The sequence below is a fragment of the Paroedura picta genome, chromosome 1 (assembly GCF_049243985.1).
Source record: "Paroedura picta isolate Pp20150507F chromosome 1, Ppicta_v3.0, whole genome shotgun sequence".
NCBI classification, from domain to species: Eukaryota; Metazoa; Chordata; class Lepidosauria; order Squamata; family Gekkonidae; genus Paroedura; species Paroedura picta.
The window spans coordinates 71,795,527-71,820,532 of record NC_135369.1 but is presented as its reverse complement, the minus strand read 5'-3'; the positions used below and the strand labels follow the sequence as shown (position 1 = coordinate 71,820,532).

Sequence of the window (25,006 nt, the reverse complement as noted above, 5' to 3'; positions counted from 1 at the left end):
CTGTCATAGAATCATAGAATCATCTGTAAACAGCCCGTGGCGCCACGGGCGCCACGGACTGTATAAAGGAGTAAGGGGTAGTGGGGAGGAGTTAGGGCGGGACCGGTCCGGGATAAAAACTCGGGGGGGGCCAATCAGGAGCCGCGAAGCGGCTCCTGATTGGCCCCTCCGAGTGTCAATCCCGCCCCAAGCAGACAATGGGGAGCCGCGCGAAGCGCGGCTCCCCATTGCCTGCTTCACTCGCTCAGAAGATGGCGGCCCGCCTGGTGAGAGCCTCGGCTGGGGGGTGGGCCGGGAAGCCTTCTCTCGGCCGGCGGAGCGGCCTCGCAGCGTTGTGGACGCTGCTAGCCCGCTCCGCCGGCCGAGAGAAGGCTCCAGAGAGCCTCGGGGGGGTGGATGGGTGGGGGGGGGAAGGGAAGCCTTCTGCCGCCGGCCGCAGCGGGCTCACAGCGTCTACGACGCTGTGAGCCCGCTGCGGCCGGCGGCAGAAGGCTCCAGAGAGCCTCGGGGGGGGGATGGGTGGGGGGGGGAAGGGAAGCCTTCTGCCGCCCCAAGGAAGCCCCCGCCGCAAACACAACACAAGACTCCAGCCGCCGAGTAGCTGCAGAGAAAAAAGAAACACCCCCGGAGGAGCCTTTCGCCGCTAGCGCGACGAGAGGCAGCAGAAAAAAAAACCCCTGTAGGAGCTCCAAGCCGGCGCGCCGACGAGAGGCAGCAGAAAAAAATTAACTCTGTAGGAGCCTTTCGCAGATCCAAGCAGCAGAAAAAAAAACCCCTGTAGGAGCTCCAAGCCGGCACGCCCACGAGAGGCAGCAGAAAAAAAAAACCCTGTAGGAGCCTTTCCCAGCTCCACGCAGCAGAAAAAAAAAACCCTGTAGGAGCCTTTCCCAGCTCCACGCAGCAGAATAGAAAAACCCTGTAGGAGCCTTTCCCAGCTCCACGCAGCAGAAAAAAAAAACCCTGTAGGAGCCTTTCCCAGCTCCACGCAGCAGAAAAAAAAAACCCTGTAGGAGCCTTTCCCAGCTCCACGCAGCAGAAAAAAAAAACCCTGTAGGAGCCTTTCCCAGCTCCAAGCAGCAGAAAAAAAAACCCCTGTAGGAGCCTTTCCCAGCTCCACGCAGCAGAAAAAAAAAACCCTGTAGGAGCCTTTCCCAGCTCCACGCAGCAGAAAAAAAAACCCTGTAGGAGCCTTTCCCAGCTCCACGCAGCAGAAAAAAAAAACCCTGTAGGAGCCTTTCCCAGCTCCAAGCAGCAGAAAAAAAAAAACCCTGTAGGAGCCTTTCCCAGCTCCACGCAGCAGAAAAAAAAAACCCTGTAGGAGCCTTTCCCAGCTCCACGCAGCAGAAAAAAAAACCCTGTAGGAGCCTTTCACAGCTCCACGCAGCAGAAAAAAAAAGCACCTCCTGGTGTCCCCTGGGTCCTAGCGCCCATTGCATTCCTGGTTGCAATGGGCTTTCTTGCTAGTAGAATCATAGAGTTGGAAGGGGCCATACAGGCCATCTAGTTCAACTCCCTGCTCAACGCAGGATCAGCCCTGAGCATCCTAAAGCATCCAAGAATAGTGTGTATCCAACCTTTGTTTGAAGACTGCCAGTGAGAATGATCAGGAACAGTACATATATAATCCATTGACTTGGTTTGCCCTGGACAGAGATATTACCTATTCTGATCTAGTTTAAATACCCTCCTAACAAGAACCTGACCCCAAAGATATCCTTCCATGCCCATCTTATGCATTACTAGAAGCAGCAGGCTTTGCAAGGAGCTGGGAGTTGAAGAGAAAATCTCATGGAAATGTCAGAGTACAGAGCACGTCATCTCCAAAATATTTGCAATGTCCTGCAGGGTGAAGAATTCTACTTGTCCATATCATTAGGACACTGGGTGATTCTTGTCCTCCCTCCCTGGGCAGTTCCTCATCATCACTCCTGCAGGGGATGGTGGAGGAGGAATTAGATTTCTCTCTGCCCCCACCTGGATGAAATGGCTGTGTAAGCTGCCAGCCTAAAGCAAATTGGAAGAGCTTCCCTACTGGGTTCCGACCGTTGATTAAAGCAGCAGCCCTTCTTATTGTCATTCCTAACAGATCAACACTAAATTTCTTGAGACAGCTGCTGCTGAAGATAGTCTTTGTTCAGCTAGTTAAAAATTATCTGATATTATTCCTGCAAGGGGGGGGGGCATTCGCCTTTAGAGTGCAATCTCCTCCCTTTGGAAAAGGCCTATTGTGTTCTTGTGTTGTGCAGACAAATATCATTATGTTCCCAAATTGCCATTTGAATTCTCGTGTTTATTAGGCAAACTAATGCAGCCCACCCTGGGCTATCCTCACATTTGGAAAGTTAAGTAATTTAAGCAATATCAAAACATGTCAGTTGCAGAAAGCAATGCAAATGGCTGGAGGATTATAGGCGACAGCTCTGTATGCTCTTGAAATCAATCAGACTTATCAATGTGCTTAGATTGAAGTAAGCTCCTGATCAAGTGTAAAATGGAATTGTCCATTTCTTAGAAGTGACACAGTCCAAACTGGTGAGGGCTAATCAGTTCTTGTCTAAGCAACAGACGTTGCAATCCTAAATTGGGGGGGGGGGGAGGATGCCATCAAGTTACAGCCAATGTGCAGCAATTCTATAAGGTTTTCAAGGCAAGAGATGCTCAGAGGTGGTTCACCATGCCTGCCTCTGCGTCGCAGCTCTCTTATTCCTTGGTTATGTCTCATTCAAATATTAACCAGAACTGATCCTGTTGAGCTTCTGAGACCTGATGAGACTGGGCTAGCCTAGGCTATCATAGAATCATAGAATCATAGAGTTGGAAGGGGCCATACAGGCCATCTAGTCCAACCCCCTGCTCAACGCAGGATCAGCCCTAAGCTATCTAAGTCTGGGTTAAATTGAGTTATACCCTTTTAGGCCTGTTTGCTTCAGTGTGCTAAGAAGGGTAAATTAAGAACCCATCATGATGGAAAAACAAAAGTTACACTGGTGATTTCTATATATAACATCCTCAGGTCAGTCCTTTATACTCTGTTGAGTTCTTGTTATGGCTCTCATTGGTTGTGCTAATTAAGAATGTTCAAACAAAGTTCCATGTTTCTAGAAAGCTGCCAACTTTTCCTTCTGTTCCACATACATATGTCTGACTGTGCAATCAACCCAATGCAAGGGTATATCAAGGCAAATGAGGGGGTTTGCCATTGCCTTCCTCTGCAGAGTCATCCCTAGTAGCCTCCAGGTACCAACCCTGCCTTGATTCTTGGGAGACTGGACTACACCATTCTGTCTTCCTTCTCTTTTCCACATACCACAAGACCAAAAAGACTTCTCTTTTCCACATACCACAAGACCAAAGACTTTCTTATTGACAAGAAGGTAGGCTGCAAAGGGAAGGTGTTGACATTGTGTCAAGGACAGCTAACCAAGTTAATACCCTTCATTTGAATCTTGCACAATAATGTGAGGTTGACATCTAGTTGTGTTTAGAGAAACAAATGGCGGACAGGAAAACCAACTATTAGTGTATAAGTGACATGCCAGGCAAGGTCATGGGCAATTTTCTGTTCTCCCGAATAACATCTGTCAGTAAAATATACTGACTGCAAAAAGAGCCTCTACTTTGGTGACCTCTTGTCCTTTCCAGGAAAGGGAAATAGCAAATTTTCAAAGGCCCATTATCTTGTGTGCCCCAAATCATAGGCAGGAGCAACTGCTTTTGACCCATTTTAATCCAGATACATTCCTCTGCAAGGACAACCTGAGCTGAAGCAATGTTAAAAAAAAAAATCAAGCACCTCCTCAGAGACTAGGTGTTTACCATGCTGGCACCATCCATTCAACCCCCTTATGATCATCTCCATAAAAAATAAACAAGCAAGCCATCAAAAAGAATTTACTATTATCTACTATCTAAGCAATTAGCATAACATCTCTGCTTTAACCTCCTTTCCTAGTTTCTTACTTGGCTTGTTACTTCTCGAAGCAATTAGCATGCACCTTGGGCTTTCCACACTACCAGCTAAATATAAACAAACCTTTAATATATTTTTTCCCCTTCATTTGGAAGCTGTTGATACTAGACCTCTTCGTCTGTATGAAAGATAGCAGGATTAGACATGGGGGATGCATCTTTATAAACATATTGTTCTTAACTGAGCAGCCACAAAGAACTATAGAGAAGGGTGGCATATAAATAAAAAAAAATTAAAATTAAAATTAAAACTGGAGGTGTCTATTAACTGGTCACCACTCCTGATTAAGGCTGGAAGAACAGTTAAATATGCTATAAGGATGGTGATGGTGGAGAATTAACAGTGAGGAATTTTTTTTACAAAATCACCACTCTGAGAGTGTGGAAATGGCACTCACACTTACCGATTATGCAACAAGCCTGGAATAAAAAAAATATTATGAGTAGCTTCCATGCTTTAGAACAGAGTATAACGTAATTGTAATTGATAGGAGTGCTAGTCCCCAGGTGAGCCTATTGGGCCAGAAAATGTTGCTCACTCTAACCTATTGCTAACAGAGTAGTTGTGATAACCACATATCTTAATATGAGCTGTTTAGACAAAGGGTGGAATAAAGAACTGGAGTTGGTGAATGAATGACTTCTTTCTTAAACAAAACACAGAATGCTTATATGTAGTTCTTTAGCAATCTTGTATCAAGCCTGTTCTTGGGGCCAAATTAGGTGATACAATTATGAATAAATTGCCAAAATTTGTAGATTCTTCTAGCTCCACCATGACTGGTAAATTAGAATGGTAATCAATGATTAATTTATTTAAAGATGATTTCTTTAAAGATTTCTTAAAAGTTGATTTCTTTCCTTGCAGATTTTACCTGGAGTTGCAAAAAGAGGTAATATCTCAATTAATTGATGTAACAATTGGTAGATATCACTTGTCAACCTAGTATTCAGTATCTGTAGTCATATTGCAAGTTTTGTTTACTGTGTGCTTGTGTAATTCATGCTGAATTTATGATTAATACAATGTACTGTATAAATACATTAATAATAGCTTTTAAAAAACAGACAAAGCAAAACCCATTGGCAAAAAAGAGGCCATTTCCTTATGAAAAACCTTACATCTTAACTTTTACCTTTTGCTTTGCCCTGTTTTATTTTCTCCTTTTCATCCAACTAGGTGGACAAAGTCTCATTGTTCCCTTCCACTTCTTGCTCCTGGACATTGGCATAACTTGGCGCAGCCTAGTGCAACAAGCATTACAGGGAGAATCTAAGCCTTGAAAGGTGACTGAGATTTTCAGAGGAATTCATGAAGTGGGAACATTTTCCTGACAGCAAGATCACTTGGAGTCATCTCTCAAGAGGAGATGGCTTAAATGAGCTGGAGCGAACACTGGTGAAGATCACATAGATTGGGAGCAATTGTGCACAGGACCCCTGGGAAAAGGTGTGATTGAGCTAATAGCTCTATTCTGCCTCTGGATTCTGGGAACTGCACTGCAGCAAGAAGCATGTAGTTTTGACACATCTTCTTTCTGGATTTCTTGTTTCTCCTCCCCAATAAAACTGCTACCCCTTGAGCCATTGCTCTGTTTAAGTCCATTTGATTACTTTAAATCTTCTTCTGCTCTGATTTCTTTATTCAAAGTTCTACAAAAATTTTTGCCTTTACTTATAGTACATCCAGATATCAGTATGGAAAAGGGGTTGATAGAATAGATCCACTTCTTTTTTTAAAAAAATGGGGGGTGGGTCCATGTTATTTCATTCATCCATGTTATTTTAAATTGATTTGTTCTTGCACCTTGAATACAATTTTGTTGATCTCAAATGTTGTTGTTTGATAGGGCAGTCAGAATACCTTTTGGAAAATCAGTCAACCACTCCGGGAGAGAAGGGAGGCTGGGCTCTGGTTTCTGCTGACAAATCATTGACAGGGTTACTGCTTTTCTCATAGGGCGCCACTTCACCCAGGTAGTTTAAGATGCTGCAAGGTGCACATGGTTGGATGAGCTCCATAGTCTTTTAAAATATTTACAAACACAGTAAATATTTAAATTTCTTTTCCTGCGGACCACAAGGTACATTCTATCAGACATTAACACACTGCTGAAGATTAATTACACATTACACATGGTGATATTAATATTAGTAGACCCCTACAAAATTGGATATTACATGACCATTTTGGGATTGATGTACACAAAGCAAAATATTACCAGAGTTCTAAGTTATTTTCTATAATTTCATCGCCCGAAAGAATACAATTAGAGAAGATTAACAATATTAACAGTACTGAGAATATCACTGATGAAGATATTGAAAACAGACTATACCTAGGAATCCGTTTTGAAATTGTTTTGAACATTGTTTTCATTGGAATAAATAATTTTGCCATCACCAGCTTGAGACTTTTTTCTTCTGCTTACCAATCACAGCACGGCAGTTCTCGCGTGGACTGAAACTCCCCTCCTCCGAGCCCCAAATTTAATTTTTTTAAAAAAGGGAATTCCACATTGCTATGAGGTAATGTTGCAACACAGATGCATTTTTAATTTTAAAAAGTAACACTTCCGCATTGCTATGGAGAAACATCAGAACGATACAGCATCCCCCCCCCCCCCCTTTTCTGGAATGCATGGTGTTTTGGACTCTATTTGTGAGATGTTGAAAATGGTAACTGGAGCTCAAAGAGTGTCTGTGTGTGAACAGTAGGCTTTAAAACAAGGATCATGCATGTCTGGATGATTGAGAGAAGGCTGCTTGATCACCCGCGCCTCCTTTCCTCTTTCATTCCCACCTCCAAAGAACACAAATGGGACTGTGTTTTGCCTGCCTAATTCCAAAAGACCATGGACACTTTAAAGATGATTTTATTTTACCTTTGATATTGTAGCTTTGCAGTCATGCAGCAATGCGGACCATGCCATTAAAAAAAATACTCTGAGCAGGAAATGGAGATGAGAGGGTGGGTGTGAGGGTGGGATAATGCTACAGGGGCTATCACACCTTCCCCTCTCCATATAGGGCTTGCCTCTGGTTGCTCACTGATGGGATGCGAGATAAAAAGTAGCAAATCCATTTTTTGCTATTTCCCTCATCCTGAGGCAAATCTGGGCAAAACTGGAGTCAGCCCCTGGAAAGACTTGGGATGCAGGCGGCGTGATGTTGAGGGGGCTCAAAAACCCACAGGAACAGCAGGCTGTCCAGGGGCAGATTCCTCATGTGGAAACAGACTAGAAAGTTGCTAATCTAATTATCCTAAATACGCATCTCTTCTGATGCCCCCTGTTGGGTATTCTTCCTCTTCCTTGCAATTGTGCACACTGCAGGTCTTGCATATTCCAACAGATGGACCCTTGGTCTGATCCTGCTGGGCTCTTACGTTTTCTCCTTTGTTCCCTTGATGGTGAATACTATTGCACTGCATCAAATAAAGAAGAAGCAAAGGAGAACAATCCAGGGTTGTCGGGTTTTGTTTTTGTTTTGTTTTGGTCTTTCTCAAGAACCAACAAATTGCTTCTCTGCTTAATGGAGCTTCCAGGATTTCCCACCATTACCATATAGCATCTGAAAAAACGGATGGAAATGAATTAATCCATATTACTTTTAACATATGGCAGGAAACCCTTGACAATTTTGGGAAAAATAGAATTGCCTTCTAAATTCTATGGACCAACAAATGTATTTAATCATAAAACCTGTGGGACTAAATTCTATTTACATGGAATTTTCTATTTAGGCAAATGCAGAAATGGAACAGCCCTGCAATTTTGAGTTTACATAAGTATTGCCAGGTCCTTTCGTTGCCTTGTGGGGAAATGTATAACATACTGTGGCCAAAATATGTTTTATTGATGTGAGAATATTCTGAGAATTTCTACATGGTCCTTTGAACCTGCCTCAGGCTCCCTGCACTGTTGTAGTTGTCACTCAAAGGAGTAATTTGAATATGTGCAAGTGTGTGCATGCATGCTCTGCCTTCAAAATAAACACTCCTTTTCAGTCGGAAGCTCTATATGCATGCTTCTCACTGACTCTGTGCCCCACTGTTGTACCTCACCAAATTTGTAAGCAGGACTAGCAAAGTTCATTTAAGTGACATGGGGATCAGGGACATTTATGTTTCTTTAGAACAAATGAAAGGCATCCTTTTTGTATTCGGGGCAGGTACATGCCAGTGGAGGGGTCGCCCAGAGCAGCTGAGCCTCCCAATCAGTAGCAAATAGGAACATCAAATTTCCCTCTTTCTGCCTGAAAAGCAATTGCTTTATGCTCACAGGGCATCTACTAATTTTTCTATTTTACCTTTGATATAGAAAATTGGGGGTTTGGCAGGACTGCTTGCTTCAGGAAAGGGCTCATCTGTATAGTGAAATCAGACCGTGAGCTGCCTCATAAGTTAATGGGGTATGCAAGCAAACGAGAAAACCACCAGTAGTTCTACATGACAGAGTCCATCTGCAGCACATATGGAAGCTGATGGTAGCACCCTGCTATCCCCAATGGTATGCATCAATGGCGTGAATATGCAGTGAAATACATCCTGACACGATGAGGTGAAACAGAGTACTAGTTAATGATGTTTGGATGCGAAAGGCTGCTATTCTAAGTGCATCGACTGGGAATTAAGAATTCAAGTGAACTCAATAAGACTTCTAAGTAAAACTCACAATCCATGTAATACTATGAAAGGACCAAGCAAATGACACATAACACTGTGTGAGATTTTGACTTTCCCAAGAGTTTGTTTAGACTGGACATTAAAGGTATCCCCTGTGCAAGCACCGAGTCATGCCTGACCCTTGGGGTGATGCCCTCTAGCGTTTTCTTGGCAGACTCAATACGGGGTGGTTTGCCAGTGCCTTCCCCAGTCATTACCTGACTGGACATTACAAAACAACAAATCCAATAAAAAGGGTGTTGGTGTGTGTGAGAAATCCCTCAGGACATAATAGAGGTGATTCTACCTCAGCCTATCATTTTACTGGGCAAAATGTGAAGCCTTCCAGGAACCTAAGAAGCCTTCCCCCTCCAAGTTAAGTGGTTCTTCTGTTGGCAAAAGAGCCCTTCCTATGAAGTAAGGACTCCTTGGAAGATGGTTTGATCCAGTATGACATTATGCCCTATTCAGATTCAAACACTGCTGGTTTCAGGTTACACTTAAGAGTTTCTCAGAACAAGGCCCAATAAATTACAAACACCCCATAGATCTTCTCTAAATTTCATGATTCGTTCCCGGCCCTAGGGAAGCACGCCTAGCCTCGACCAGGGCCAGGGCCTTTTCGGTCCTGGCCCCCACCTGGTGGAATGAGCTCCCGGGTGAGCTGCGGGCCCTGCGGGACCCTTTAACGTTCCGCAGGGCCTGCAAGACGGAGCTCTTCCGCCAGGTCTATGGTTGAGGCTGGGGCTGCCGGGGTACATCGACTGCTCTCCCCCGGGCTTCTTGAACATCGTTGACCTCCTTCTCCTCCACCCCCCCTTTTTTAGGAATGGGGGTAGGAAGGGGATCTTATTATTGTGCTGCCATGTTGTGATATTTTAAAGTCTTTTAATGGGAGTTTTAATGGGTTTTTTAAGACATTGTAACCCGCCGCGAGCCATTTGGGAGTGGCGGGAAATAAATCGAAATAATAATAATAATAATAATAATAATAATAATAATAATAATAATAATAATAATAATGAGACTCACAATCTCTTTGCTAAGGAGAACACTGAAATCGCTTGATATTCATTGTGTTAACTCATGAGAAAAAATTAAGATGGTGCACAAGGTATAGAAACAAATAAAGCTAAATTGGATTGTTTTACCTCCTGTTACATTCTTATACGTACAGCCTGCTGCTAGTTGCATTATATTCCAGATGTCACATGCCTGTTTGTATCAGCTGAATTCACATAATAAAAGCAGAAAGTTGTTTGCAGCCATGCTTGTACAAAACCAAAAACTCAAAACCAAGAACACTATCCAAGTGATACTTTTTATTAGGACCAACCAAATTACACATAGCATGGGAGCATTTGAATTCTCTAGAAATAAACCTGCTCAGAGTGTACAATCAGATCCTGTAAATGCACCTTGAAGACAGGAAGTGTTTGGGAAATTTCATATACTGACCTTGACTATCAGGTACATGTGAATATCTTCTGTGGCTGCCTAGAATGACAACTGAATGACTTGCCAAAGTTATAAAAGACAACATACTTTGTGTCAAGGCCATAACAACAACAGCAAAAAATAAAACTGGGTTGACTTAGGAGATGTGGACAAAAGATTTTTGATGTTTGAATGCTCATACCAGAGAGAAAATGGGTATGAGCCATTTTAAATCCAGAACATAGCCATTTTGGGTGGTGAGCCATTTGGCTCAGAATCACAGAATCACAGAATCATAGAGTTGGAAGGGACCACACAGGCCTAGTCCAACCCCCTGCTCAACGCAGAATCAGCCCAAAGCATCCTAAAGCATCCAAGAAAAGTGTGTATCCAACCTTTGCTTGAAGACTGCCAGTGAGGGGGAGTTCACCACCTTCTTAGGCAGCCTATTCCACTGCTGAACTACTCTGACTGTGAAATTTTATCGTTGTACTTGTAGTTTAAACCCATTACTGTGTGTCCTCTCCTCTGCAGACAACGGAAACTGCATCCTGCCCTCCTCCAAGTGACAACCTTTCAAATACTTAAAGAGGGCTATCATGTCCCTTCTCAACCTCCTTTTCTCCAGGCTGAACATTCCCAAGTCCCTCAACCTATCTCCATAGGGCTTGGTCCCTTGGCCCCAGATCATCCTCGTCGCTCTCCTCTGTACCCTTTGAATTTTATCTACATCCTTCTTGAAGTGAGGCCTCCAGAACTGCACACAGTACTCCAGGTGTCGTCTGACCAGTGCCGTATACAATGGGACTATGACATCTTGTGATTTTGATGTGATGCCCCTGTTGATACAGCCCAAAATGGCATTTGCCTTTTTTACCGCTGCATCACACTGCCTGCTCATGTTTAGTTTACAGTCCACAAGTACCCCAAGGTCTCGTTCACACACAGTGCTATCTAGAAGCGTATCCCCCATCCAGTAGGCATGCTTTTCATTTTTCTGACCCAGATGCAGAACTTTACACTTATCTTTATTAAATTGCATCTTGTTCTCATTTGCCCATTTTTCCATTGTGTTCAGATCTCGTTGAACTCTGTCTCTATCTTCCGGAGTATTTGCCAGTCCTCCCAATTTGGTGTCATCTGCAAACTTGATGAGTAGTCCCTCCACCCCCTCATCTAGATCATTAATAAATATGTTAAAAAGTACCGGGCCGAGCACCGAGCCCTGAGGTACCCCACTACTCACCTCCCTCCAGTCTGATGAAACACCATTGACAACAACTCTTTGAGTGTGGTTCTCTAACCCAGTGATCCCCAACCCATGGTCTGGAGACCAGTACTGGTCCGTGGATCAGTCGGTAGCGGGCGCAGCTCTGTCTAAGAAGTTAGGTGCTTCAGCCCATCAACCTCAATCCAACTTTGCAGAAGTTCAGGTCACAAAGCTCCCCTTCTCCATTCCTGCTCTGACTAGGACTCCCTCATCTCACATCCAGGAGTGCCTTATTCCCAGGGCAGCCCACACAACTCCGTGGCAACGAGGTTCCTGCTCACTGCCTTCAGCAATCATGGCAAAAAAAAAACAGAGGCCAGCTTGCTCCCCAGTCCTTCTCATCCGTTTACCCAATCAGAGGAGCCGTAGCAGCTGCCAGCTAAGCCTGCCCCTCTGCCGCCATCCAATGAGGTCCTCTAGTAGACTACCCCCCTCTCCCGGGCCTCAGTAAAATTGTCAAGTGTTGATCGGTCCCCGGTGATAAAAAGGTTGGGGTCCACTGCTCTAACCAATTCCCTATCCACCTAACTATCTGGAAATCCAGATTGCACTCCTTCAATTTATCCATCAGAACATCATGGGGAAACAACATCAACCGAATTTCCACGATCCAGCAAACCTGTTACTTGGTCAAAAAAGGAAACCAAGTTGGTCTAACAGGATCTGTTGGAGACAAATCCATGCTGACTTCCTTGGATCACCAAATTGTCCTCCAGATGTTTGCAGATCACTCCCTTTAATATCTGCTCCATTATTTTCCCCACAGAGGTCAGACTCACTGGTCTGTAGTTTCCCGGGTCATCCTTCCTCCCTTTTTTGAAGATCAGAATAACGTTTGCTCTCTTCCAGTCCTCCGGGACATTTCCAGTCCTTAAAGAGGTTCCGAAGATGATGGACAAGGGTTCTGCAAGTTCTCCGGAAAGTTCTTTAAGCACTCTCGGGTGCATTTCATCCAGCCCAGGGGATTTGAACTCATCCAGTGCAGCTAAATGCTTCTCAACAACCTCTCTGTCCATGTCAACCTGCCACCCAGACACTATCCCTTGGCTACTGACATCTCTAGATGTGCCTAAACACTTTGACCTGTGGGGAAAAAACAGATGTAAAATAGGCGCTGAGCCTTTCTGCTTTCTCTGCATCTTCCGTTAGAGTTTGTCCATCCGCACCCAACAGTGGGCCTATTGCCTCCTTTACTTTACGTTTGCTCCTCACATAACTGAAAAATCTTTTCTTGTTACAATGGGCTTCCCTGGCCAATCTTAGCTCACTCTCAGCTTTGGCCTTTCTGATGATTGATCTACAGTGCCTAGTAACTTGTAGGTACTCTTCTTTAGAGCTCTGTCCTTCCCTCCATTTCCTGAACATTTCCCTTTTCTTTCTTAGTTCCCCTTGAAGTTCTCAGTTCATCCAAATAAGCTTCTTAGGGCTCCTGCAGTGTTTTCTTCTTTCTGGGATAGTCATTGATTGAGCATGCAATAGCTCTTGTTTGAGTAGCGCCCACCCTTCACATGCTCCCTTCCCTTCCAGCATTCTCGTCCATGGTATGACATCATGTCTCTGAGTTTATTAAAGTTTGCCCTACGAAAATCCAACATCCGCGTCTGGCTACAAGCTTCCTTGGCCCCCCATCCCAAAAGGAATTCTATGAGGACATGGTCACTTTCCCCAAGGGCCCCCACCTCCTTCACCCCATCCACCAACTCTTGCCTGTTGGTCAGTATTAAGTCCAGTATGGGTGAACCTCTTGTGGGTTAATCTACCATTTGATAAATGAAATTGTCAGCCAGGCTGGTCAAAACGTCAGAAAGTTGCATGAAAGCTCCAGACAAAATCACCTTGTCTAATGAAGGAAGCTTATACCTCAGAAATCTGGTTGGTCTCCAAGGTGTGACTGGACTCAAATATAGCTCTTCTATAGCCAACTGGCATGGCTGCCCTCCTGAAATATAACCCAAGCCGGCCTGATTTTAAGCCTCACATATGAAAAGCCCCTCTCCATTTCAGCATTGTGAGGCTGGCTGAAGTTTTTGCAGCTGTAGGCTTCCTTGTAAGGCTGGTTAAAATAACTCTAACATGGAAGATGGAAGGAAGGGTATCAGCAATGAATCTGCGTCAGAAGCATTTGGCATTCAAGGTAGAAAGTGAATAGCTGCTGATATAAGACTTTCTTTCTCTGAGCATTTCTGCTTAAGAAGACAAAAAATTCCAAAGATTATATTGTCAATGGAGCTTTTTAAAAAGTTGGCTTTCAGATAGAATTGAGATTTTTGACTTGAACTTTCTTGTCTCTGCTGCAGGCAAAATTTTCTTATTTTTTTAAATTAACCAGCTGAAAAGATCTGAATAGGTAATTCAAATATATGTAAATATTTTCCATAAATTTTACCAAAATTGTCAGGAAATTGAGTACATCTGTCACTTATGCACATATTACTACAAGCATTTCAATATTTCCTTTCCTTCAAATTGTTTCATAAATATACTGAAGTGTATATCAGTGTCTGCTGCTTGGTTCAGAGGCTTCATCCAGACTCAACATCTGCCCACAACCTAGCAGCCAGTCAACCTCTGCCAACTAGAGCTACTTGGCCCATTTGCACCCACCAGGAATGGAAGAGAGCTTGAAGGGAGGGGAACACAACTCTTTTCCTGCCCCATTTTGCCTTGCCAGCACCAACAACGTTGAATGGATCTCTCCCTCTTCCAGAAGGGTGTGCAGATGTGCACATACACTGGGGTGGTGTGGTTAATAAAGAGGTTGACTGGAGGGTATCTTGCTCAGCCCCTCGTCCAAACTTGGCACTAGTTTGGATCATCATTTCTGATCCTAAGCAGAAAAGGGGTTAATTAAACCTGAAGTAAGCTATTGTGTAAATCTGCTCAGTATACTGAAGGCTGTGTTCCTGGACTGAAGGGGTGGGAGGAGTAGCAGGGTTAAGGATTGCATCTTGTAACATACTTCATACCCTTCTAATCAGTTGAGCAACTTTAAATGGCTAATAGCAATCTGAGCTAGGGATTGGTTTCATTTAGTTAAACCCTGAGCGTTAAACCTCCTCCCTGAATAGCAATGATCTAAATCAGGCCCCTCTACAGCTGTAAGTGAATCTCTAAAGAGCTTTTAATGACAGAGAGATCCCTGTCTGGCTTAACCCATAAATAATAAACTGACCATAGTGGGTTCCTTTGGGGGTGGGAATCCTTAAGAACAGAATGCTGTATCCTACAACAAACCAGCATGTAATTATAGAACAGCTGCAACTTTAACACATTAAGAAATGTGTTACTACTAGGATTGTTGTTTTTGTATGCGTGCATAAAGGGAAAAGTGCACTGTCTTTATCATCAACATGTGCATTATCAGTGGGTATATAAAGGTAAAGGTATCCCCTGTGCAAGCACAGAGTCGTGTCTGACCCTTGGGGTGACGCCCTCTAGCGTTTTCATGGCAGACTCAATACGGGGTGGTTTGCCAGTGCCTTCCCCAGTCATTACTGTTTACCTCCCAGCAAGCTGGGTACTCATTTTACCGACCTCGGAAGGATGGAAGGCTGAGTCAACCTTGAGCCAGCTGCTGGGATTGAACTCCCAGCCTCATGGGGAAAGCTTTTAGACTGCATGTCTGCTGCCTTACCACTCTGCACCACAAGAGGCTCTAGTTTAAAAGCTCCTTAGTTAATTTCTAGAGACCCTTGAGAGAGAATAAAACCTAAAGAATGGCAGCTGCAATACTTGTGCATTAACAGCATTCCTCCAAACCTCCACCAAAAGCCAAAATGGAGAAAACAGGGTGTGTTTTACCAGAGAAAGAGACCAGAAAATAGGAGATGTGTCTGATACACAGGAAACAGTGTATATGTTGACGCGTGTGAAGAGAACACTAGGGGCCATTCTGCACAAGGACCAATTTTGCTGAATGTTTGCAGTATGCAGAAATGCTATATTTAATAGTGAAATTTTGTCATTCCACATACCTTTAATTCTAGTGGAATATTGAAGTCCCAGTAGCATTGTATTCATTCCCCACATGTTTCTGGTCTCTCTGGAATCGCAACAAAGGAAGTGATATTTTTGCACACTTCTTCCCGCCCCTGGCCATCAATCCAACAGAACAGCCAGTGAACTGTTGTGTCCGTACTCCCCAAAAGCCCCTTTTCCTTTAAAAACTGTTTTTTAAAAACCCAAACACACCAGTTGCAACGAATATTTGTTCATTCATTGTCTCATAAAGACCTTTTTTGCTGTTGTAGGAGCTGGCGCTTATTCGTTTCCATGCTCTTAAAGTAAAAAAAAAAAATCCCCCCCCCATGGGCGCGATTTATGGCCGAAATTATGGGCAGTGTCAAACAGGGGGTTGTATTGTGCTTGGAAACTTTAAAGACACTTGCAGTAGGGAGCTTTGTTTTATTGTTAAACACTTCTGTGGAGGGACTTTAGCCAGAGAAGCCTCGCTCATTCGTTGCTTTCGCTGGTCTAAGGGGAAAAAATGGCGAGGACTAACTCTCAGTGTGAAGCTCAGGGGCAAGAGCGAGGGAGGAACATTCTTTCTACCGCTACATTGAGAATGCACATGTCTTTTTCGGATGTGTTGCAGGTTGTTCTCAAGAGTCTAGCAGTTTTTTTAAAAAAGGGGGAATCCACTTTTCTGGATTTCCCAAAAAGCGCTACAACGAAGCAATTTTTGCGGGAGTGTTGCAGGAGTGTTGCAGATTGTGTATGACGTCATGCAGAACGTTGAATTGATAGCATTAACCAAAGGTAATACTTCTGCTACATTTAAGTTGTGCGGAATGGACCTAGATATTATTCTTTTTTATTCACTAACTCCTTCCTGCAAATATTATCATGACTAGGAGATGTAAGGTACTCTGAAGCTCACCCAGAGTTCCCAACATTTCTGAAAACAACACTCTTTCCCAGAGAGGAGGGCCATAAAATGCTTAAATGTCTAGCAGAGAGGAAATCAGATAACCCTTTGCCAAACTGCCAGGAAGGCGCAAGATGGATGGCTATTTGGATAACCTGAGCTGGGCAATAAAACAGAAAAATGTGAGGTATGCTCCACCTTGATTGGGTGGAGGAGTGCCAAGGTCCCACAAAGGCATCATTTACCAAACTCAGGATTGAGTAAGGACTTCTACCTTGTTCAGGCAGGAAGGGCTAGAAGACCAAGCTGGACTTGAAGTAAGGGAGGCAACAGGGAAGCAATCGGAAGCAAGGGCGGCCAGCCCCTGTTTCCTACGTTTGCACCCATCTCACGAAAGGGGTGAAGGGGTAAAGTAGTGGAAGCATTTTATTTTCTTCCTTTAGGCCCTGCACTAGTCCTTTGTGTGATGATCTCCCTTTCCCCTTACGTATTGTGCTCTAGATTAGCGGTCCAGAACCTTTTTGCGGTTGAGGACCGCCTCCGGGGTTGAGGGAGAGCTGCTGGCCCAGCTGTGCGCATGCATGTTTTCACCAGCAGGTGGTGCTAACGTGCATGCGCAGAGTTGCCATGCATGCACATTTTTGAAGCAGGGGGTGTTTGTGTCCGCTGGCATGCTGGAGGCTGCGCCTGCCTCTTCCCCCCACTCTCACAGCAGGAAGCTAGCCGGGCTGCGAGTGAAGCGACCGCTTTGGCAGCTGCTTCGCTCGGGGCCTGGCAAGCTTCTCACAGCGGGGGGGGGGGACAGGCAGGTGCGGTTGCTGGCGGCCCGGTACCGAGGCCCTCATGGGCCGGTACCAGGCAGCTGACCGGGGGTTGGCGACCCCTGCTCTAGATTGTAAAGCCATATGGTAGTGAATAAAGTTATTTCACTTTTAAGAAAGTAGGATGTGTTCAAAGCGCCTTGCCCAACTGCTCAGTCATACAATCACAGAGACAGGAGTAGGAGGTGAGGGACACAGAGCCTATGCAAGCACACAGAGCCTTTTACTGGCAGTGGCATAATATAGGTATAGCATATGCCCTAGACACTATTTTATGGGGAGTGCCACTGAGCAGTTTCTAATAAAGTCAGACAAGCCATTCTTGGATAGTCAAATAAGAATTTTCTTCCGATTTATGACTGGTCTTTGATTATCAAACTAAAAAGAGAAGAAACTGAATACACCAATTTTCATCATATCATAGGCCAGCCTTTCTTCCCAATTTTGCACGGAGAAACCTCTGAATCATTCTTCAGGCTTTGAGAACCCCCAGATGTGAGGTCAGCAGGGCACACCTTCCAGCCATGCCCCTGGAAGTCATATGTCACCAGAAGTGACATCATCCAGGCACTCCCACCAAATGTGACATCACCAGGCTATTCTCACAGCACAGGAAGTATCAGAACATAAATATTTTTAGGTGATTTGTGAATAGATCTGCACTCTGGACTGGTTACCAGTTTGCTCTTCTTCACCAAAGGGAGCCTGCAGTGAGAACGTGCAGGCCTATGCTGGTCGATTGCCCCCTGCCCCAGAAACAGGGTCAGCACAGGCCTATGCGGCTCTGTCTTCCCACCCCAATGCCAGAAACAGGGCCAGGGCAGACCTAAGCTGCACTGTCCTCCCATTTCCCCACAGTTAAGTTAAAATGAGAGTACTTACCTCTCTGGATTCTAATCCCTACCATATAAGACAAGCCTTGGCCAGCAAAGATTTGTATGGCCAGGGCCCCTCCCATTTACAAACAAAGAATGAAACAAACCCAAAATCAATTAATCAGTCATATCTGTAGGGATCAAACCAAACTGAAGCTAGCTTTGGAACTTAAAGCCCTTCTTAGAGATAGCAGAATGATGAATCCTGCAAATCTCAGGTCCATTCCGCACAGGTTTATTGTAGCAGGAGTGTGGCAAATTGTAATCGCTACTAATATGCAGTTATGCACAACATTGTACACAATCTGCCACACTCCTGAAACCGATCAGCAAAAAGCGCTTTGTTGTAGCGCTTCCAGGGAAATCCCAAAAAGTGGATTCACCCTCTGGAAAGCGCTACACTCTTGCAAACAATCTGAAACAGTTTCAAAAAACGTTCTGTGCGTTACCATTGTTGCGGTTTCAGCAAAGTCCCTGCCCCTGGCTCTCTCCTCTGAACTTCCTATGAAGCGATTGCCATTTTTTTTTCTTGGAGTGAGCGGAGAGCAATGAACCGGCGAGCCTTCATTCGCCCAGCGAGGCTTCTCCAGCTGCAGTCCCTCCACAGAGCTTTAAAGCTCGCCTCAAGTCACCAAGCACCACACAGCCCCGTTTGCAAGTTCCCTTTATTTTCAACTGAAAATCGCACCCGTGGATGGGGGGGGGGATTTTTTTTTCACTCGGGGAAGCGTGGCAACGATGAATCGGCAGCTCATAGGCCAGCTGCCATCTAGATGGGTCACTACGTTAGGAGGAAGCAAGGAATCAAGGCATATTTGTTGCAATGTGTGTTTTTCTTTTTTTTTTAAAAAAACATGTTCTTAAAAGCAAAGGGGCCTTTCTGGAGCATGGTAACAACCGCCCATTGGCTGCTCGCTTGATTGACGGCCAGGGGCGTGACAAAGCATGGCAAAAATCGCTTCCTTTCTAGCGATTTTTGCCGAGACCGGAAACCTGTGGGAAACGATTGAAACGCAACTGGATTCCACTGCAAAGGCAGGTACACTTACTCAACAGAGAACACTTACTCAGAAATGACCATTAGATTCCATGAAACATGAATCCACTGAGGAGTTAACTACATCAGATCTCAGTGGATGGGGAAAAACATATGGGTGAGGCAATTCCATTGGAGGTTCCAGCCAAAGTTCTTAAGGGCTTAGAAGCTAAATAGCAGGACTTTGAAGCTGGACTACAAGCAGGTTGGAAACCAGTGAAACTGAAAGAGAATGCTTTATGATATCTGAGGCAACCCTCCGAAAATACTGTAGCTTATTGGAGACATCTTATTTGTCTTCATAGCCATCCCTATATGCAGTGCTTGATACTATTCCAAAGAGCTTACTAGGGGCATGTTTTACAGAGGTCAGATCTTCCATTAAAGTGAACGGTTTGACTTTATCAGGAAAGAAATGCCTCTGGGTATAGGATAGCCCAAGTGAAAGATGAAGGTGGGGAGAATTGTGCAGTGTGTGGTGGCTTTGCCAAGATGTGACTTAATCCTTCCCTGGCCTGTGAGAAATTTGATGGGTGTGTTGGGCCTAAGGGGAGAGGGGTGGAAGAGAGATTCAGTAGAAATGGTCAAGGGCCATGAAAAATAAACAAATGAGCAGAAGGGAGGAGGTTTTCTGTAGAAGGGTATACATCATTTTGTAAGCAGACTTTAAATATCCAAAGGAGTACAGAACTGTCTGCCTAAAGAATAATATTAAGAAGCGTGGGGTTTTTATACCCTGGTTTTCATTGCCTGAAGGAGTCTCCAAGTGGCTTACAATCATCTTCTCTTCCTTTCCCCACAACACACACCTTGTATGGTGGGTGAGGCTGAGAGAGCTCTGCTAGAACTGCTTTATGAAAATTGCTCTAACAAGACTGTGACTGCTCTAACAAGGTCACACAGCTGGCTGCATGTGGAGGAATGAAGACTCAAACCCAGCTCTCCGAACTAGAAGCTGCCACTGTTAGCCACTACACCAAGCTGGCTCTCCACAGTAGGATAGCCAGAATTTTTCTGGAAAGAAGAAAACAGATAACCCGGGGAGCTCTTTATTGAGAGAACTGAACTTTGTCTACACTTCATTATTTGTCTGGAGGCAATCAGGGAGGAAGTGTGTTCAAAGTTGATCAGGACACAGGAGGAGAATATTTGAAAAACATCAGGAAGTTCCTAACCTAAATATGCTAACTATACATTTTATTTTTATTTTATTTATTTATGTTTACACTTGTATACTGCTGCTCCCAGCAAGCAGGCTCATGGCAGTTCACAAAAAAGGAAATACAAACAATATCCAATACAATTATATAATATTAATAGTCATCCTAACACAATCCCCAGCATTGTACAAAATGGCGGTATACAGTTTGACCTAACAAACCTCTCTCCATGCTTCGGGGCATTGGTGTTGGTGCAGATGACAACTGTGACTGACAGTTAAGAAAGGAATAGGGCTCCTGGCGCAGTCTAGCACCGCTCCCAGGAGCCAGGAGGGGGAGGACCCAACCACACAGCCCGGGATCCTCTGATGCCCCCTGCATATTCCAACATATTTAAATGCAAACATGTATTACTACCCAAGAAATGTAAGGTATATTTGGAAGGGCAGGTGACAAGAAACGTCAATAATTCTTGCACTGCATCTCTTACAAGAAACCTTTAATTAGGCTTTAAGTACCTAAAATCTTATTGCAGGCAACTTTGCTTTCTGGGGAGAATTAACACTAACAGTGCTTATGCTCTGGATGGGAGAGGAAAGAAAGTTTGTAAAGGAAAGCTTCCCCCTTCGTGTTGCTTCCTGTTCCCTATTCACTTATGGGTCTGTGCTTCCTCGACACCTGGGGTATCACCCCGATCGCTCCAGATTGTGATGTCCTCTCCCGAAAGCTGCAAGGGTGCTGGCAGGGAGGGCTGGGCGATAGCAGCCTGTTTGTAACCCTCGATAAATGCCATGGTGCAGCCAGCGTGAAATGAAGAAATATTGCTCCCGGTAAATATTTATTTTATATCAGAAATTAGCATACCAAATGTAATTAAAAACAACTTTATGTGCGCAGCCCCCCCTCCCTTTGGTCTGTCAAACGACAACTTGGAATAACTAGTCATAAAGAATGCGGCCTTAATTAGCAAGCATCTCAGCCTACTGTCGCCGTTTGATAATTACACTGCAATGAGCTTCTGAAATTAGGATTCTTTTTTTTTAACCTTTCCATAGTATAAGTCACCGTTGGGTGGTTTCTGCCCCCCTCCCTTTCCTTTATTTTGAGCCCCTCTTTCAGAATGCATTATACTTCCTGTGCCAGAGCAGTCGCACAGAAGCCTCCGAATGTCTTGCTTTGCTGATCATGGAAACGATGAGTGACACCTGTCTGCTCTGGAGGTGGGCTTGTGCATATCAGGAAGTTGCTGCAGTCTGTCCAAGCCAAATTTGATAAGGGGCATCCCTGCCCTTCAGTCCTCATCTTCATCTTTTTTCCATTGTTCTGGTGCCTGGGACGTTAAAAAGAAGAGGGGAATTTGAGAACAAAAAGAAAAAGGAAATGCCTAAAAGCCTTTTCAAAATGCTTCCAAAGATGATGGAGAGAAAGTCTTACCACATACCAATCAGAAAAGGTCTTCATAAGAGTAAAGGGAAGGTGTTGATTTCAATCTCTTGCATATCAGTACAATTTCTTCTGCTCAGCAACAAAGGGAAAGGGCAAAAAGCGCACAAAAAAGACATTATAGAACACACGTACTAAGATTTTTATTCATCAGGCATGGTACCTTGGGAAGAAAAAGGCTCTTTCTTTCTGTAATAACAAGCTTGATGTTGGAGATGCTTCTACAATTAAAAGAAAAAACACTTTATTTTTTCCTTCTGTTGATTTCTATTATATATTTATGCCATTTTCCTGATCTGAAAAGGTATTGCTTGCACATCAGGGGCTGTAGGTGTACTGATGAGCTATCCAGGGCCATTTCAGGTTAGGAAAATAGTGTATGGGAGGGGGGAATAAGTCCCCAAGAGCCTTGACATGCTGTGGATTCCATCTAAATCAGACATGTATGTACATAAAAGCCTCAAACTTCAGAACATGCCTCTCCACACTCAGCTCATGGACATCCCTACAGAAAGAGCAACACATATGCCAGGACTGTTTCCATACTAGGGTTTTGGCTTGGATTTGCATTTGTATAGGCTCATGTTTTTCATCCATTTCTGCACTGAAATTCACCTTTCTGCATGCAGACCCTTGCCCCTTCATTTACCCCACAGCAAGGGATTCCTCAGAAACCCCTTTTTGCTTTTTGAAGGGGGGGGGGCTAATGGGGGTCTTTATGTGGTGCCAATGATATTAGATATCCTGAAAGATTTTGGGCACCACTCAGGTTATAAAATAAACAGACAAAAATAAAATAATGGCTCTTGGAGCTCCACATCAAGCTTTGATGGACCTAAGGACTAACTCTCAGTGTGAAGTTAATCCAGATTTAATTAAGTATCTTGGAGTGATCATAGACAAGGATTTGACAAATCTCTGTGAAAATTATGTCTTTTTATGGTTTAAAATTCAGCAATATCTACAAAGATGGACTAAAATGAAATTTTCTTGTTCAGCTAGGCTGGCCATTGAATATTTTACCTAAGCTTAACTTTTTATTTCAAGTAATTCCACTAGGAATTAAGGACAAAATTTTACAAAACTGGGAAAATGAAATTAACAAATTTATCTGGAATTACAGAAGGCCAAGAATTGCCTTTAAAATCTTACAAGGTGAAAAGAAGAGAGATGGTCAAGATGTCCCAAATTTAAAACTTTATTTGAATGCTGCAGCTCTAACTTGGTTGTCAGATTGGATTTCTGATCCAAATTCAAGGGATTTTGTATTTGAGAAGACTGGTGTGGAAGAAGGATTTCAGTCTTTTGTGGCTTGTAACTAAAGGTAAAAGAAAGAGGAATCTCAATTACTGGACTTTAAATTTATTGAATGCATGGAAAAAATATAAATCTGATGAATCTTTGTTAAAATCTCCAATAGAAGTAAATTTTGATAAAGCCCCACAGAAAAGATTGGGCTGCTTTAAGTATAAAGATCTCTTGAACCCAACTGGGAAAATAAATCCTTGGATAACCTTACAAGACTGGGCATAGATATTCCCTGGTTGGAGTATTATCTTTAAACGTCCTGCAGCGCAGGGCGCTGCGGACTAAATAAAGTAGTAAGGGCTTGTGGGGAGGAGTTAGGGCGGGACCCGTCCGGGATAAAAACTCGGAGAGGGCCACTCAGGGGCCAAGTGGCCACGCGCGCCTCCCTATTGGCCACTTGGCCTGCCCTGGACTCCCTGCACACACTCCGTCCCCATATGGCTCGCTGGTGGGAAAAGAGCAGGGTGGTCGCGTCGAAGACATGGCCACCCTGCTCCTTTCCCACCAGTGAACCATTGCCCTCCCCTCCCCGCCACCTCGCCTCGACTCCCCGCCACCTCACCTACAAATGGCCCTGCCGCCCTGCTGCCTCCCCGACTGGCGGCATGCCAAGCTGCTTCCCCCCATCTCCGCGGCCCGCCAACAACCTCCTCCGCCGCTGACTCGATCCGCCATGCCACCAACGCCAACAGGACCATCCCCGCCCAGCCTCTCTGACGCCGACCCGCCCCCTCGACCCCGTCGCTCAAAACAAGATGGCGGCCTCACCCCCACGCCCCGACACGCCACTAATGCTCCCTCTCCTTCCCACCATTGCAATGGTGTGTCTCCCCCGCTTGTGACCGCCACGACAAACACCTAGTGCCCGCTGTATTCGGCCTACAGCGGGCTTAAATTCTAGTCAGATTATAACACGATTCAAAACTGAGTTTCAAGACATATGGACTTGGGAACCATGCTAACTGAGTTTGAAAACATTTTTGTTTCAAGACAAATCTTACTTACAGGGGCAAATCTATAAGCCAGTTTGGTGTAGTGGTTAGGAGTGTGGACTGTTGTGGGGAGAGGAATGGGAAGGCTTACTGTAAGCCGCTTTGAGCCTCCTTCGGGAAGGGAAAAGTGGCATATAAGAATCAACTCTTCTTCTTCTACTTCTTCTTCTTCTTCTTCTTCTTCTTCGGCAGGGGTAGTCAACCTGTGGTCCTCCAGATGTCCATGGTCTACAATTCCCATGAGCCCCTGCCAGTATTTGCTTGCAGGGGCTCATGGAAATTGTAGTCCATGGACATCTGGAGGACCACAGGTTGCCTACCCCTGTTCTAAGGTACTGTTGAAATATGAGACTGAAAATGAACAGGTTAAAGGGTGTATTATTATTTTTTAATTAATATTTTTAGATTTATTTCCCGCCTCTCCCGACAGGCTCGAGGCAGGTCACAACAACTAACCCCATTCAAATTCCCATTAAGACATCAATCCACTAACATGACAGCTAAAAATCCCATCCCTCCCCCGATTATTAAAGAGGTGAAGAGGAAAGGATAGGGGAGTAGCGTACACTCCAACTCCTAGGGGGGAAGCGATGTCCCTGATTCGCTGACCCCAGCCTCAACCATAGACCTGGTGGAAGAGCTGTGTTTTACAGGCCCTGCTTTTACAGGTATGATTAAATGGATGCAGAACTTAAGAGTGTATTGGGCTTCTGCTTTGGGCTTCCGCAGGGCCTGCAAGATGGAGCTCTTTTGCCAGGTTTATGGTTGATGCCAGTACGCTAAGGATGATCTGGACCCCCCTCCTGGATCATATCACTGGTAGCTTGAGATAGGTTCTGCCATGTCCACTCCTGGAGGTGGTTATTAGGGGCGGGGGGTTAGTTGTTTTACATTGCTGAGCGATATCTTGGATATGGAATAGGATATTTTGAATTGTATATTTTAGAGGTATTTTTATCTGGGTTTTTTAGATGTTGTAACCCTCCACGAGCCTTCGTAGGAGTGGTGGGCTAAAAATCAAATAAATAAATAAATAAAAATAAGTGCAATATTGCATTTGATGAATGGGAATGGATGTGGAATAAACAATAAAAATTACAAAAAAAGATGTTTTATCGATGATATATTTTGCCTAAGGTTATTAGTAAAATGTCTAAAGAAT

At 44.3% G+C, this 25,006-nt stretch overlaps 1 protein-coding gene across 1 annotated transcript in view; it reads right to left on the bottom strand.

Annotated features, from left to right (window-relative positions):
• Positions 1 to 21,274: 21,274 nt before the first annotated feature.
• MDGA1 (MAM domain containing glycosylphosphatidylinositol anchor 1) overlaps positions 21,275 to 25,006 on the bottom strand; it is a 465,137-nt gene continuing 461,405 nt past the window's right edge. The window contains exon 15 of the mRNA XM_077342151.1: positions 21,275 to 21,431. Coding sequence (XP_077198266.1) covers positions 21,406 to 21,431 — 26 coding nt within the window. The 3' untranslated portion in view covers positions 21,275 to 21,405. The remainder of the gene's footprint in view (positions 21,432 to 25,006) is intronic.